Source organism: Cibotium barometz, chromosome 46 (genome assembly GCF_041138505.1).
Source record: "Cibotium barometz isolate CiBa-2024 chromosome 46, ASM4113850v1, whole genome shotgun sequence".
Taxonomy (NCBI): Eukaryota; Viridiplantae; Streptophyta; class Polypodiopsida; order Cyatheales; family Cibotiaceae; genus Cibotium; species Cibotium barometz.
In genome coordinates this window covers 32,868,960-32,885,891 of record NC_141091.1, presented here as the reverse complement: position 1 = coordinate 32,885,891, position 16,932 = coordinate 32,868,960, and the positions used below count along the sequence as shown (strand labels likewise).

Below are 16,932 nucleotides of genomic sequence, written 5' to 3'. Positions count from 1 at the left end.
TCCAAGTCCGCTTGGCCTTCAAGGCCTCATGACCCGAGTCGCGCTCCTGCTCAGAACACTTCGACTGTGAAGACTTCCCTTTTCCCTTGTTGTTGTTGCGGCCTTTCGACTGCTGGCTAGTCAAAGCCTCAGAACCTTTGCCTTGTGGAGGGTTCAGAAACCGCTCTTCTTGGTCCAAAACCATCGGCACAAGCTCCTCTCATGTAATGGTGCTGAGCCTCCCGCTGGTGATCAAAGAATAATAGAAAGTTGAGTATTGTGGAGGGTTCAGAAACCGCTCTTCTTGGTCCAAACCATCGACACAAGCTCCTCTCATGTAATGGTGTTGAGCCTCCCACTGGTGATCAAAGAAGAATAGAAAGCTGAGTACTGAGGGGATAGATGAGAGAGCAAAGTGATGGTCATATCCTCTGATGATATATCCTTCCCAGCCTGAAGAACCTCTTGCTAAAGAGCTTGGAGTTTGTTGATGTGCTCTTGCATCGTCGAAGACTTTGTAGGATTCATCACTCGCATCTGCTTTTCGAAGGAAATTCTCTTCATGGGCGATACCCTATCGTACAAAGAAGCCAAGTGCTGCCAAATCCCTCGGGCGCCAGTATCATGTGTTCGATATGGTTGATCACTTGGGGTGTGCAATTGAGAAAGATGAAAGAACGCACATGGGCATTGACATGATCCCACAATTGTGCCTGAACCTCCCGCTCTTTCTTGGTGGATAGTGAAAGCTTCTCCTCCTCCAACTTTGGCCTTGGAACTCCAACCACAATGAAATCAGCCAAATCATAAGACTCCAAGACAAACTCCATCATTACCTTCCAGATGCCATAGTTGTTCTCGTCCAACTGTCGGTCCATCGGGAACGTCAGGAGGGTGGGGATCTTCACATGTTTCTATGCCATCTTGAGCAAATCTGCCATCTCGGGGGTTTATTTGGTCTTGTGAAGGGAAGGTGGGTGGGAAAACAAATATGAAGACGAGGCTGCAAATAAATGCAAGGTGGCAGTCCAACAGTGATGCCGCCTTCTACCTTCTTCTCCGTGTCCTGAACAGCTCAACAATACTCCAATCAGCACCAAATGCAACAGTCTCGAATGCTCTCACCGTCTCTAAATCTTCAAGCCACCTGGGGTTGTGATACCATGTCAAAATGGGCAGCAGAAATGAGACAAAGTACTGAGAGCAAAAGTACAAAAATGAAAGAGAGGAGAAGGTGGTATAAACTCTATTATATACGCCAGAATTCGGTACAAAACTGATGTGGGGAGAAGAGGAGCTATATATACATGTAGGTGTAGCCAGTCGACCAGTAGCAATAGGGCTGACAACCCCTTTATGGGCCCATGATTGGATAATATCCAGTCGGCCAGCATAAAAAGCAGTCGGCCAACGCCAGATCAAGTCGGCCGCAAAATCATCAGTTGGCCAGCACAAACAGTCCCCCCACGAGTAGCAAAACTGGGAAAATATGGACAACGAGGAAAAATGGAGAAACTCCTACACGGGAGGGCACACCAATGGCCCTCACTCCCTATTGAGTAATATGGTACAGACATAAATTGCACCTTAGTGCTCAATTTGCAAATCTCATGTACAGAAAGGAGATAAAATCCTAAATATGGCACATATAGCACTCTTGAGGTGTACTTCTCTCCATTGCCATCCGAAATGAGGGGCATTGTCCCTTCACCAAGAATGGGGACAGTAAGTTGTGATAAGTTATGTGCTGTGTGGCACCGCTATCCAAAATCCACTGAGGAGAGTGAGAACAAGAAGGAAAAGTGCTCAACCAAGAGTCTCGGACTCAAGATCAATTAGGGTGACGAAAGTTGACTTCTCCATGGATGAGCTTGCCCCTTTGTCCTTTGACTTCCCTTCCAAATCCCGCATGTGACTCCGGCATTGTCGCCATAAGTGCCCCTGTTTGGAGCAATAATCACCTTCCTTTTGGTTGCCAGAAGAATTAGAAGTTGCAGACCACTTCGGCTTTGCATCCTTGGAGTCCTTGGCATCCTTAGAGTCTTAGAGGGAGGTGCCCCACCTTTGCCTTTGTTAGGCTGCCCCCCTCTTTGTCCAATGAAAGCTTGGTTACCTTTCTTTGAAGAAGAATTCTGAATGTGCTCTCCTAATCAAGGACCATAGGCACCAGCTCATTTCAGATAATGGTTTCCATCCGTCTTGAGGTAAGAAATGAAGAATAGAAGCTCTCATATTTTGGGGGCAACTGAGCAAGCAACCAGATGGCCATATCCTCAGTGGAAATCTCCTTCCCGCACCCAGAAATCTTAGATCACAATGACTCCAGTTTGTTGATGTGATCCCACATGGAAGTAAAATCAATGGGTGGAAGTTTCAACATTTGAAGCTCTAGGGAAACTCTCTTCATGGGTGTCTTCCAGTCGTAGATGTCAGAGAGTCTCTTCCATGCAACATGTGCATGGGTATCCCGTTTGATGTGAGCGTTGACTGAGGGTTGAGAGTTCACAAGAATGAATGACCGGGCACGGGCATTAAGCCAACCCCATAGAGCAGCTTCGTGCGTTAAGGGCATCCCTTGTATCCTCATCCTTTGCGGTGTCCGGGTTGGGCTGGAGGACCGGTCGAGCGATGAACTCCAAAAGTTCACAAGTCTCCAAGATTTCTTCCACCGTGACTTTCTAGATGTCATAGTTTGTGCCATCCAACTTGGCATCTGAAGGAAAAGTCGGAAGAGTGGGTATTTGAACCGCCCGAGGTTGGATGAGTGCCATGATGTGCTTCCTCTGAAAAACACAGCCACCAAAACAGCCCAAGAGCTGCTCTCTACACTTGTAGGGAGGGTGGGTGGGATGGAAAGAGAGTGGAGAGGAGAAAAAAAGAACCGCAAAAATGTAGATCTGCCCCTTTGGTGAAGAAAACACAGGTTTGAAACAGTGGACAGCTGCCAAGTTCACGTGGAAATGCGGCAAAAATCAGCACCAATCTTCCTCCAATCAGTGATTCCAGGTCTAAACGTCTCTAGGCTCTGATACCATGTCAGAGGGTAGTGGAAAGATGTAGACGAATGACAAAAACACTAAAGCTCCCAAGAGAGATGAGAGAAAACAGCAAAACGCTGATGCACTAATCCTCAAGGAAAGAGTGGATACACCCATAGGTGAGGAGTGGACTCCATAGGCAGAGGGCTGAAGGTGCTCACCAAAGTGATCAAGAATGATGAAAAGTGAGGAAGAGGGCAGCATATATATACACTCCTATATGATGGTTGACTGCCTCCTAGGCTCCTACATGACCTGAAAATAGGTAAAATATCAAAAAAAAAAGGGTGGGCAACCCACATCAAAGGGGAAAATATGGGGAATGCTAGAGCATGGAAATGGCCCCCGTAGACACCAGAAAAGCCACCAACAGGAGATGATATATGCTAACATAGTCTTCAGTTTAAAAATAGCACAAGCACGAGAGACAGTGAGTAAGACTTCTAAAATGAGCGTGTATAAAGATCAACGAGATAAAGTTTACCCCCAGTTGGTCTGGATAATTGAGTGCCTTTGTTGCTTTTCAACAATTGAGGTATTTCAATTTTACTTGAATTTTTGTGGAACAAGAAGTCTACCACTGAACTTGGCAGGAAAGGACAAGACACAATAACAGCAACCTAGGGAAAGAAGTTTTCCCTGTGAGCACACAAAGATACACAAGAGAGGGCAGCTGGAATGGTGAAGAGAATAGTGACAGCTTGGAGTACACCTTAAGTGTGAAAGGCAGAGGCTCTATAAACATACAAAGGTGGGGAAGCAGGTGGAACTAAGAAAGTGAACTGTTTTGGGCAGAGGTGCCAGAGAAGGCAGGTAGGACTGAAGGCCATAGGAATCTGTTTGCATTAGGATAAGAAAATTCTTATGCTATCTCATGTCTATAAGCCAATGGATGAAATTTCCCTTTTCAAGTTTATAGTTGTATTGCTATATTGTTGCCACTGATTGCGGTTGCTCTTGTGCTGGATTGCAGGTAGTGGCAACAGTTGCTTTTGGACTAGGGCTTGATAAGAGTGACGTGCATGCTGTAAGTGAAAACATAGCTTTATTTGAAATCTTTGAAGTAGCTATGTTTTCACATCTTTGGAATTAAAACGAACTCTATGCAGGCTCGAAGCAAGATGTTGCAATGGCTATGAGCATGACAAAAAGAGGGCTGGCTTAAATTTTTATCAACTGTCGACTTCAAATTTGTTTATATGCTCGCAAGCAGTCGACATGTATTTTTTTCACTGTGTCTCAGGTTATTCACTATGGACTACCCAACAGTGTGGAGCATTATGTGCAGGTGACACTTAAGTAGTGTTTTCTGATGTAGATTCTATTATTCTTGTATCTCCGTATGTAGTTTGTCCAAAGTACATGAGTGGCTTTGGATGGGGGATGTCACTGCATTGCCAATGAATGTTGGTGACAAACTCATGATGTGACTGTCATGAATTGTCTCGAAGGATGCCATATACTTAGTTCTATTGCCACCTGGTGTTTATTTGATCAGACCTGCTCTTAAAATTTCTCCATGTTTGGTAAGAATCAATGTGGTGAAACTCATGTGATATATTTGTAGGAAACGGGTCGTGCTGGCCGAAATGGTGATCCTGCTCATTGTCATTTACTTCTTGACAACTCAAATTATCTGAAACTTCGGAGCCTGGCCTTCAGGTGCTCTTGTTGTTCTTGTAATTGTCATGTTAATGCTTCCTTTTAGTCTTGTCAATTTCTTTGATTATCACTCCAGACTTGGCAATAGTTAACAACCTATCGTGTCCGCTCTCTTGCTGCAGTGACAATATTGACATTCCTGCAATCCAGGGTTTACTTTCCAAAATATTCAGTGAAACATCTCTGCCGAACTCTTCTTGTCAGCTACAATCCATCCCAATCGAATCTGCAACAAAAGATCTTGACCTGAAAGAGGAGGTATGGCTGCACGAAATTTCTGCATAGTCACTCCTGTAGAGCCTAGGCATTTTCTTGTAAGAGCTTAAACATCTCTCTAGTGCCAATGTTGTCCTAATGTGAGCTAGAGATGAGTGCACATTTTTTTTTTCCGAGAAAAGATCCTTTCATTAGTTATATAAAAACGCTCGTAGGGCTACAAAAGATCCTCTCCTGCTCATAAGAAAATAGAGCAGAGAACAAAACAAGGCAGCCAAGGAGACTCTCCCTAGGTGCTGAAAAGTACAAGTATCAGTACAAAGAAGCCGAGGGGCTATATCATACAATAGGAGGGGGGAAAAGCCAAACAGGTGGCCTATAGTGCCAACGGGGGGACCCCGCGTGTAGGGTATAGAAGAGGCCGTTGCACCAAGTGGTGTGAAAAGCCTGGCGCCGCAAGATCGCCTCATCCGAGTCGCCCCGGATGCGGTCATACTGTCCTCGTAGGGTGTGGATCAACCCCTGCCAAATCCCCCGAACAGTCTCTGCTGGTGGCTCCAGTCTCCCCTCAAAGGCCCTGAAACACCGGGTGTCATGTGCATCACGGATGCCATGGACATTTCCAGGGCTAGATCCAGAAGAGGCAAGCAGATAAAGATTATGAACCAGTAGAACCAGAAGGTAGGAGCTTCAGGTGACTCATCTGAGGTGGACATGGAGCAGAGCATGGATCAGATGGCTGTCGGCTGCAGAGGACAGTGGTGCTGGCTGCCAGAGGAGATGTCGGCTTATGTTAGCAGAGGGTGGACAGCATGCGCATCAAAGACAAAGGACTAGGAGCAGTCGGGCAGGGGAAAAAGTGAAGGTTTGGACATGAAACTGGCCGACCAGCAGTCGGCCAGCATAAAGTGTCCAGAGACTCATATAAAAAGGTCCATAGGCTCAAGGCTTTATTCATTCACTCCCACTAGGGGTGTGGGTCACTTAGAGGTCCCATAGGGGACAGATTTTAGGGTTTATTACCTTTTTATGAAGGCAGCCCATGGCTGTACAGATTTGTACCTTTTTGTACCATAGTATATACTGAAATTCCAGCACTTCTCACTCTCTCTCTCCACTCTCTCTCTACCTGCGTTTTTGCATCATGGTGCGTTTTTGCATCAGGAGGTCTTCAAGAGTGTTTAGGGCTGAAAGAAGACTACCCAGAGTTTCCGCGCGTTACATTGGTATCAGAGCATCAGGCTCAGCCAAGCTAAACACTGAATCAGTCCCAGATGATGGTGTACAGGTCCAAGGTACAGGAAAGTACACGGATTCGAAGCCCAAAGCAAGAACACAGATCGGGAAGAACTCCCAGGAGGTTTGTTGGTGGTGTTCCACAGTGCCAGATGGGGATGGCAGTTCCGTGAGCCAGATGGGTTCTAAGGGAACGGTCCCAAGGGAGGTTGATCCTCCAAGGGTGATGTGAGAGTGCCAGACTCAGTTCCAGGAACGAAGACCAAGACGGTGTTCAGAATCAGGGCAGGAATGGATTGTGGACTAGAGGAAGACCAGATGCATAGATCTTCATCAGAGACAGAGTGGTTTGGAGAACAGATCGGATTTTCAGAGAAAAAGTTTGCCAGGGATGGATGATGACAGAGGGACTTCGGAACAGGATTGGGATGATGACAGTCATCCAAGAGCAGGTTGGATTCCCGTCATCAAGTTTAGCAGAGGGGGATGTCATGTGCATCACGGATGCCATGGACATTTCCAGGGCTAGATCCAGAAGAGGCAAGCAGATAAAGATTATGAACCAGTAGAACCAGAAGGTAGGAGCTTCAGGTGACTCATCTGAGGTGGACATGGAGCAGAGCATGGATCAGATGGCTGTCGGCTGCAGAGGACAGTGGTGCTGGCTGCCAGAGGAGATGTCGGCTTATGTTAGCAGAGGGTGGACAGCATGCGCATCAAAGACAAAGGACTAGGAGCAGTCGGGCAGGGGAAAAAGTGATGGTTTGGACATGAAACTGGCCGACCAGCAGTCGGCCAGCATAAAGTGTCCAGAGACTCATATAAAAAGGTCCATAGGCTCAAGGCTTTATTCATTCACTCCCACTAGGGGTGTGGGTCACTTAGAGGTCCCATAGGGGACAGATTTTAGGGTTTATTACCTTTTTATGAAGGCAGCCCATGGCTGTACAGATTTGTACCTTTTTGTACCATAGTATATACTGAAATTCCAGCACTTCTCACTCTCTCTCTCCACTCTCTCTCTACCTGCGTTTTTGCATCATGGTGCGTTTTTGCATCAGGAGGTCTTCAAGAGTGTTTAGGGCTGAAAGAAGACTACCCAGAGTTTCCGCGCGTTACACCGGGCCCTCCAAGTGAACCAGATGGTGAGGTTGCTGAGGAGCTCCCATCGTAGATCCCTCTCCTGTGTCCAGCTAGTGGACGAGAAATCCGGTGAAGGAACAAGGCGAGGCTGGCCCCTAATGAATCTGATGGCCTGGCTGTCCTGCTCCGTCTCATAGCCCATAGCAGGCCCTGACGAAGTCGACCAAGCAGCGGCACCCCACGTGCCAACTCCCATAGTCGGCCTATCACATCTGTCACCTCCAGATCGCTCACATGGTGAGAAAACTCAACTGCCTGAGTCTTCAAAGTGCTAAGAGCGAGCTCCAGAGTCCACTCTCGGTCGCATGGGCCACAGAGAGGGAAAGAGAAGGCCACCGCTGAATCAAGTGCCTCCTCCCCGTGGGCCGGAGGTATCACTACATGAACTCTAATGGGTGCTGGCTCACGGGGGCCCTCTGCTCCAAAAAGCCGTGTGAAGGAGTAATCAAAAGCCTCCGAGCGCTGTCTAGTGCCGAGACGACTCAGTCGATTGCAGATAGATGATATCCGTGAAGCCTGAATCGGCATGGTAAGTCTCCTCTGCGGCGCTCGAGCAAGGTCGGTGCTTAGAGCCCTCCGGACTGCAGGTGAACGCCAGGGGACTGCCAGGGCCTCCCGGGGAGGTGAAGCGGGCGGGGAGAAGGGGGTGGAGAAGGAGCCTCTGCCGAAACCGGAGCGGGGACGGGAGGAGGCGAAGGTGGAAGCGAGGCGGGAGGGGGGGACGGGGGTGGGGGTGGGGGGTGGGGGCGAAGGAGGGGGTGCTAGCATCTCCTGGTCCTCAGTCGGCGCAGGGGTCTCCTCTTGGAGGGGAGCAAAGCTGTTCCTCACTGGGAGCCCAGTGATGCTGAGACTGTGGCTGCTTGTGCATCGGTCTCTGGGCGTGTTGCTGTGGCTGTCTCCCTCGACGGCGCCCTTGTCCAGGCTGCCACTCCGAGGTCTCTGTGGGCTTGAGCAGGTGTCCCGGAGGCTGCCTGCCGAGCCGCATCTGTGGCCTGCTGCTGCGGTGAAGGTCGGGGTCTCCTGCGAGGGCAGGCCTTGGCCAGATGGCCGCCCTGCCTGCAAATAAAGCACTGGTTCGGGAGCCCCGAGAACTCCACTCTCTGATCAATCCATCCCTCCCCTATCCTAGGTAGCTGAATGACCTTCGGAAGGGAGGAGATGTCAGGAACCAAAACTCTGACCGAAGGTAGCCCAGCTGCCCTGGCCACCACTGAAGCTGCTGTGGGGCCAGTCTCTAGCACCGAACCCACCAATGCTCCTAGCCTAGAAAGGAGCGGAAGGTACTCACGGCGGAGTCCAGGGAAACAAACTGTAACATGGTTAAGGCGCTCTCCCTGCTCGGCCGCTGCTGGGTCAAAGCCATGCTGCCAAGGTCTGAATAATGCCCGAGCACCCCTGATGTCAAGGGGACTCATGGCTAGGACCTTGGCCACGCTCTGGGCTGTCTCGAACTCGATCTGGTAGTGTCCACGGCCCAGTAGCTGAACGTCCAGGATCTTGCCCACATCTGCAAGAAGGCGGGCCTCGAGAAGATCCCGGATATCCCCTCTGTTGGGGCGAGTGTCGACTATATGGCAGATGGTGGAATGTGCCTGGAGGTGTTCCACCTCTGCGGCGAGGTTCACTTCCTCTTCTGGCGAAAGAGAAAGCCTGATGGGGGTATCCTCAGGGGCGGGCGAGGGGGCTGCGGGAGAGTCCCTCTGAGGTGGGGCGGGAGGAGCCTCCATCAGAGTCTGAAGCTATGTCGAAGGCGGAGTGAATGCGGAGAGTCCTGCAAGAGCCGAGCTGCACAAAAGGGCGGAGGGGGGAAGGCGGAAGGCAAAAAGAAAAAAAGAGAACCCCAGGGGACGGAAAAAACAGAAAGAATGGGAGGGGGGGTAAGGCGGCGAAGACAAAAAAAACCCAGGGGGGAGGCGGAAGCGGCGTGAAAAAGGGGGTGGGGGGGGGGGGGAAGATAGGGCGACGGCTGGCGACAGGGGGGGCGGGGTGCTGAAGAAGGGAGGGAGGGTGCGAAGGAGAGGAGCAGGGGCAGGGGACGGCGGGCGCTACAGCGCTGGGGCGCGCAGGACAGCCAGGCGGGGGAGGGGGGCAAGCGCGGGGGGGGGGACGCGAGGGCGGGATGGGGGAGGGCGTGCAGGCAGCGCGAGCAGGGGGGGGAGAGCGTAAGCTTCAGCGAACAACCAATGAGATGAGTGCACATTTAAAAAGGTCATCAATATGTAAAAGGGGGGACATGTACATTTTATTGATTTAATCATGGATGTCATCTTTACGTTGCCTGCTTGTTTCTGAAGCTGAACATCTCTTTTCAAAACTTTTGCTTGCAGGTGATGGCTACAACTCTTTCATACCTAGAAGTTGGAGATGCACAATATGTGTCCGTCCTTCCGAATCTCAAAACCACATGTACTTTGCAGTTTCACAAGGTTGATGCCCAACCTTTTGATGGTTCTTGTGGATGCTGCTTACATACTTAAATTTTGGGTTTAAACAGCTATATTAGATGTTAACCCACCACTTGACTATTTTTTTGTGGAATCAGAACTCTCCAATTCTTCTGGCAAGGAACAGCCTATTGATTGAAGCAGTTCTTAAAAGGTAAGTTCTGTATAGCAATGATTGGTTTGCGGATTAGCATCTCTATACAAATGAAATTGTGCTGGAAACTTTGTAGGAGCCAAGAAAAGCACGGGGAATTCATTTTTGAGTTGCCCTCAGTTGCTAATTATATGGGATTGAAGCTGCCAGACCTGCAGCAACAACTTCAAGAGCTTCAGGTGATCTTCTTAGAGTAGAAGTAGAAGGCAACCTTGCATTTGTCAGTCTTAAAGAGCTTTGTGTTTGTTGATGTAGTTCTGAACTTTAAGTTTTGTGTAGGTTGCAGGAGAAATTTCCTTTACTCTCAAAAATCCTTCTTTTTGCTTTCATGTCTTAAAAGCCCCGGAAGACTTAAGCATATTGGCTTCAAATATCTCAGAGCGCTTTGCTACAATGGAAAATCTTAAGGTAGGTACACAAGCTGATTGCTTCCTGTGTGTGAACTATGTGCTAGATATATGTACAAAGAATACAGCCCATCAATGCGAGCGAGAAGGGATTACTCACTCTATATCCTGAATCATGTTGTGCTTATACCTGTTCTTACCAGGTAAAAAAGCTAGACTTCATGTTTCAAACAGCTACTGGCTTAACCATCAAAGACACGGCATCTTCAGCAGTACAGTCCTCATTACAAGAGACAGTTCAGCTCTACTTTGAGTCAGAAGGGGAAGGCATAGAATGCAAGCCACCCAGCATTGTCAAGCATAGCAGGTTATATTATCAATGATCTACATACTTGCGTCCTTGTTTATCAAATAATTTAATGAGACTTACATGTCAAAGAGCTGACATTTTTTTGCTTGGATGGATCTTTGCAGCTCCTTCTTAAAGGCTGACATTAAGGTAGCACTCTTTGTCAACAATGGAGCAAACATTTAGAAACTTTATCCTTTCTGAAGACCATTTGGGAAGTGAATAAATATGGGATTTTTTAACAAACGCAGGTTTTCTTGCAAAACAACTCAACATCAAGCTTTACAAGCAGGTCAATTGCAAGAATTTTCCATGGCATATCGAGTCCTGCATATCCGTCTACAATTTGGTCGCAAAACCATTTCTGGTAAAGTTAATGTGGCAAAGTGTTGATCAAGTTCACCGCATTACCTCTAAGCAGGTATATCAGACAGGTATCTAAATTATGTTTTGCAATGGGCAGGGGAAGATACAAGAATACCGACTTTAACACTATAAAGGAGGCAGTGTCACAGCTTCTGAAGGCCTGAAGTTGAAGGCAAATTTTATGTGTATATTTGAGGAACATCTATGCATGTATGCTTGTGCGTCTCTTCCTGAGTGTCTGTTCTGCTTATGAGTGCAGGAAGAGAGGTCTTTGGGATTTCAATCCTACACATTGGCGCTGTTGTCGGGATTCGTTACCTAAGCTTGTTGTTGAGATTCGTTACCTAAGCCAGTTGAGTAGAAGATTGTCAAAAGTGTACAAATTAGTTCCATTCGGTTGCAAGGATTTTCGGGGTGTGTATGCCATAGTAGTGTCTAAAAAACAAAACCCCATTTTGGGATGAGCATAGCTCTCGGATTTACTAATGTCTAAAAAACAAAACCCCATTTTGGGATTTTGGGATGAGCATAGCTCTCGGATTTACTAATTGTACTAATTGTCACTAGTTTTTCACTAACCACTCATTAATTTTACTAATCAAGGAATCCACTTGTTAAGCATTGCGAAATCATTTGTTTTTTCACTAATCTTGCTCTTAATTGCTAAAACGGTTTTATGTTTTGTTTGTGTAAGATTAGGTGCCCGTTCGCGGGCTTAGAGGTAAAATGGTCTATTGTTCGGCAATGTGCAGTGCTCGAAGCAATTATTTTACAGAGGTGGAGCATTGCACTTCCTCGTTGAGGCATTGCCTTCCCCTCCCTATGCGAATTTGGCACTTGCATGCATCGTGCAAGTGTCTTGATTATGTGTATGTGCTAGTGTGTATGGTGTAAGTGTGTGTACATGGTGTGTATGTTTGTGTTTGTGTGTATCCATGTGCAAGTTTGTGCATGTACATGTGTGAGTATGTGAATATGTTCGTGTGTATATTTGTGTGTGCACATGCACATGCAAATGTGTATACGTTTACGTCTATGTATACATGTGTGCATGCATGTACTTGTGTATGTGAGTGTATGTATGTGTATATGTATGTGCTTGTGTGCATGTATACGCATGCATCTGTATGTGCAAGCTTGTGTGTGCATGTAAGTGTGCATGTGTCCATGCGTGCAAGTGTGTGTATCATGTGCATATCTGGGGTGTGTGTGTGTATTTATTTATATATGAATGTATAGGCATGTGTATTCTCTCTTACACATGCACATAATATAATATTAGAAGATATGTGTGTAGAGGTGCATAGATAGAGATATCTATGCAAATCTAAGTGAAAAGGATTCATGTAAGGTGTGCCTTCGAGCACTTCCGTGGGTTCGAGCCTTGTGGGCGGCAATTTTGGGCCTATAGGTGTTCAAGCATCTGTGTTTAAGCGCTGAACTAGAAGGGGGGTGCCATGTAAGCTTGGCACCCCAAGTCTTAAGATTTACCTAGCTCTACATGACCAACATGTTGCCCACACTCGGATCTGGTGTAGCGAAACCCACAAATGTGCGCCCCCACTGTTGTTTCTTTACTCTCATTTGTTTGCTTTCGTGCGCTCTACCAAGGAACAACTTATTGCTAGCGATGTTTCTCTCTCTGCATTGCTCTCACCTCTTCATTTTTTTTGTTGCTTTGAGCTATTGATATATTGCTATTGCGATCAAGCTACTATGCTTTTGCTCGACTCGTAAAACAAAACAAAAAACTATGCTTAATTTTGCGCTACTACCTCTATCAGGTTTGTTGCATCACAAAATCAATGCCATACCCCTTCTTTCTCTTGCCTCTTCTAATAGTCCCCCTTTGCTCTTGCTCTAAGAGTGCATAGCAGCAGCTCTCACTTATTCGTTAAGGGAAGAACACGGAACATTTGCATTGCATTAAGCTTTGCTTGTCGAAATGCCGGTAGTGGTTGGATGTTGTGGTGCTTACCCCAACAGAGATTTTGCCTTATTGCTATCGGTGTGGTTTAGCAGCCCGGTTGCTTGGTTGTGGGACTGCAAGCTTGCTGGTGGTTGCTTGCTTTGTCGACTTCTGGTGTGGTGTACCAATTGTTTGGTGCCGAGGTTGCCGATGTCTTGTGTTGCATTGAGTGCACGTCGGCGGTGGCAGGTTACATGCTTTGTTGGTTGCCTTGTGATTTACAGGCCTCAGGTTTGAGGTGGCAGTAGTGGCACAAGGGCTTAGTTGGGGATGTAGGTGGCGTTGCTTTGTCCTTCGTGTCGGCATTTTGTTATGGTGAGGATCGAGTGATGTTGAGGAAGATCTCTCTCTCTCTCTCTCTCTCTCTCTCTCTCTCTCTCTCTCTCACACACACACACACACACAGGGTAGATCTTGGTGGAAGCGATCTTATCGCATGAGCGGCGATGGGAAATGGCATTGGTGGCAAGCAACAACCCGCAGGTGGTTGCATCGGCACATCCTCAGCTACATAACCATCCGACTTCTCTTTGGTGTTGCTCTCGGGCTGTGATGCAGGTAGGAGTTTAAAGTGTTGCGCGGTTGCAAGGAGGAATGAAGCTTAGCCAATGATTGCTCCATTTCCTTTAAAAAAAAAATAGAAATCTAGGATTTCTCTTTCTCTCCTCTCCTTGTGCCACATTTCCAAAAAGTTGTCCATGGATAATATGTAATAGATAGACATTCATTTTTAAATTTTTTTTGATGAGCGAAATAGCATCATTATGTTGAAAATTTTGTGCACATGTTTTCCCACTTGCAGTTTGTCCAATTCTTGCATATATAATGATGTTGCAGCATGTTGATTTCAATTTGCATGAATAGAAAGGTTAATTGCACTTAATATGAATGCAAATTGCATCAAAGGTGTCACTTAAGCTTTGGGCTGAAGATTTGATGCAAATGTGCGTGTGTCCGACTTTGAATGGAATGGGATTGACGCTTAATTTCATTATGCTTTACGTATTTGTTATGAAGGACATGCATTTTAATTTTTTGGGTTAATACAAGGGCCGTAATTTGCTTGAGTCATGCTTTTCTTGACGAATCGTAGTGGTATTTGCTTGTAATTTTTGACCGTATGAGTGCTTATGAAAACAACACTTATTGATAGGTGCTCTTCAGTGGAGGGGCAAGTCATTGAAATTTAGTTGCTTCTCTAGCTCATCTTGATGAGAATTGCATGTTTAATAAAAAATAGTACTCCACCCGCGCGTTGTTGCGGTATGAAGCGAAATGCAGGAATGGAATACAAGGGGTCAATCGGAATACAAAGGGTTAATGGAAGAGATTATTTTCTCTTATTTTTTAGAAATCCAGGATTTCTTTTTTCTCTCCTATCCTTGTGCCTTGCTTGTCCATGGTTAATAGATAGATAGACTACAAAGGGTCAATCGGAATACAATCGAATACAAAAGGTCAATCGGAATACAAAAGGTCAATGGAAGGGGTTTTTTCATCTTATTTTTTAGAAATCCAAGATTTCTTTTTTCTCTCCTCTCCTTGTGCCTTAGTTGTCCATGGTTAATAGATAGATAGATAAATCAGTTTTCTTCTAGCTAGACTCCAATATTATTATGAACCTTTTAAGGATTTAGATGGAGTAAAATATGCTAAATGTCAATTTTCTGTGATGGGTTTATCTCACGTGAATCCGGTGTGCGACCCCTTCAAAATCCATTGCGGGCGTGTGAACCCAGCATATCGCCCTTAGAAAGCAACAAATGAGAAACATGCCTACTCTTTTATAAGTGATCTACTAGCAATGATATGGGTCTTTCTCCAACGACCTCAACTCTCTTCTTCTAGCAATTTGGATTCAACCTCCAATCATCTAACGACCCAGAACCACACTAACATGAGCGTCTATCTGAGATGCCAAAACATTATTACAAGACAACAAGCCTCCATTGAGATGCTAAAACATTGCAAAGGACTTCACCACCTTCTTGAGTCAATGTGTGTGTGTGTGTGTGTGTGTGTGTGTGTGTGTGAGAGAGAGAGAGAGAGAGAGAGAGAGAGAGAGAGAGAGAGAGAGAACCAATCTTTCTTAAGAACAGCATTGCAAGAAATTTATCACAAGAGAACAAGCCTCCATTGAGATGCCAAAACATTACAAAGTATTTCACCACTTTCTTGAATTAATGTGAAATACCTCTCATCATCTAATGATTGCCCATACTTACAAACAATATTTTTTGCATAATATAGTACTTGGGATATCACATATTTTGGCATGCTTGTTGACTCGAAAGCCCTCTACACCAATTGGAGCATGCCTTGTTGTTAGAGGTAATAGTACATGGCATGTGGTGCATATGACGATAGTCGCATAGTCTACCATAAAAGTTTTGGTGCAACAATGTGGACATAAAATCCATGGTTTCTCCTCAAATCGAAATTTGATACTTGCCACATTGATGCTTCATTCGTAATACTCCTATTACACAAGGACGCTTGGTGGGTTGAGAAGACCTTATCTCAATATTAATTTTAGATGTAGTAGCTACCTCTAGCTTCTTCCCATGTCTAAGCCTTGTTTGATTCACATTTGCTTGTATTTGCCGGAACGCTTCCTCTCTTGGGCATGTTGATTGCTCTATGCAAGAGTATTCATAAGGATTTTCTTGCATCTCCTTTGATCTTTGAAAGGATACTTCTCACTTCATTGACTCAAACCAAGACATGGGCCTTTCTACTTTTAGCATGTAAATTGTCTATCAATCTGTTTTTATTCATAACCATTGAGAACATTCAAATAAATTGCATGTATAAGCATGTAAATTGTGTAAGTCATGGGAAAATTATGTCAGATTGTGAAAAAAGCTCACAAAATCCTCTCAGATACCAAAAAAGCTCGCAAGGAAATGCTCGCAAAAATAATAATCCCCATAATAATGAAAGGCTTATCCTTATCATCCACTGCATGAGGATTGTAAGGTTGGCAATAGCACACCTAGAAAAATAGAAATGTTAGTATATTCTACTAACCACAATCTTTCAATTTATGAGGAATAAGAATATAACACATACCTTGTCTTGTGTCTTTAACATGCAAGCCTTGCTCCACATGGCAGTCCAATCATCTTTTGAGATTATCCCTATAGTTGCAAAGAAATGTCAATCTCATTTGCAACTAGCCAAAGCATGTACAAGGTATAAGATACATTAAAATACTTTTAGAGCGTAACTTGATTGCATATTTGGTAATACAACATTGAGATATCCTTTTGAATCATCAAAAACCTATAAACAACTTGATCAATGGGAGAAGATCGCTCGAAATGTAATGTTTCCTTTGACAAAGACATCTTTGTCATGTGTCATAAGATACCCACATTAGACAAGTCTTCCATGCAGCACTCTAGGACATTTGGATGGACTAGTAAGTGATACAAATCCTCATGGGTGCTAGGGGTATGTCCTTCATGAAGCGGAAATAATGAAATGGAAGCATTTTTTGTGTCCTTAAAGTACTCTGCTCCCACCTTGAAAGGGAAATCACATTTCTTTGACCTCCTAAGTCTCTTTTTGTTTCTTGTTCTATGTAGTTTTCCACCTCTATACCATGCATAATAAACAACTATATTTCATTGGCTATGGTTCTTACTTGAGCGAACCATAACTAGCCTCACTTTGTGCTCAAGCATAATATCCATCAAAGCTTGATCCACATTTGATACATCTACACTTCTTTCATGCTTGAGAAGGGTAGTGTCTTTCTTTGGAAGTTATTGGGATACTTTGGGATTTTTGGTCCATCTTTTGCATTCACAAACATTAAGAAGGTCCTTCACATATATAGTAGGAATTCCATGCCTTTCGATATCTACACACCATGTAAAGTTAATTTTTTTAAGAGTGTCGTCTATCTGTAGATGAGACGTTCCATCCCCCACTGTATGACACTCTTGCACAATGCTACTCCTCTATGCAGCAGGAGATCTTCAACTTTGGTGGTGAGCTTAAGCAAAGATATGTGGAACCATC

General features: G+C 45.4%; 1 protein-coding gene across 5 annotated transcripts in view; it reads left to right on the top strand.

The window, feature by feature from the left end:
• The window catches only part of LOC147612137 (DEAD/DEAH box RNA helicase family protein), a 69,264-nt gene extending 57,703 nt beyond the window's left edge, over window positions 1-11,561 (top strand). For 2 of the 5 annotated variants that reach the window (XM_086784004.1, XM_086784005.1), the window contains exons 10-21: window positions 3,991-4,044; window positions 4,261-4,305; window positions 4,585-4,679; window positions 4,802-4,937; window positions 9,602-9,700; window positions 9,817-9,872; window positions 9,949-10,051; window positions 10,152-10,280; window positions 10,423-10,586; window positions 10,694-10,718; window positions 10,820-10,935; window positions 11,032-11,561. In XM_086784004.1, the coding sequence (XP_086640130.1) occupies window positions 3,991-4,044; window positions 4,261-4,305; window positions 4,585-4,679; window positions 4,802-4,937; window positions 9,602-9,700; window positions 9,817-9,872; window positions 9,949-10,051; window positions 10,152-10,280; window positions 10,423-10,586; window positions 10,694-10,718; window positions 10,820-10,935; window positions 11,032-11,098 (1,089 nt within the window). In that variant the 3' untranslated portion in view covers window positions 11,099-11,561. Of the gene's footprint in view, window positions 1-3,990; window positions 4,045-4,260; window positions 4,306-4,584; window positions 4,680-4,801; window positions 4,938-9,601; window positions 9,701-9,816; window positions 9,873-9,948; window positions 10,052-10,151; window positions 10,281-10,422; window positions 10,587-10,693; window positions 10,719-10,819; window positions 10,936-11,031 lie in introns of those variants that run through there. The other 3 variants (XR_015263658.1, XR_015263657.1, XR_015263659.1) reach the window with 3 other exon arrangements.
• Window positions 11,562-16,932: the final 5,371 nt, after the last annotated feature.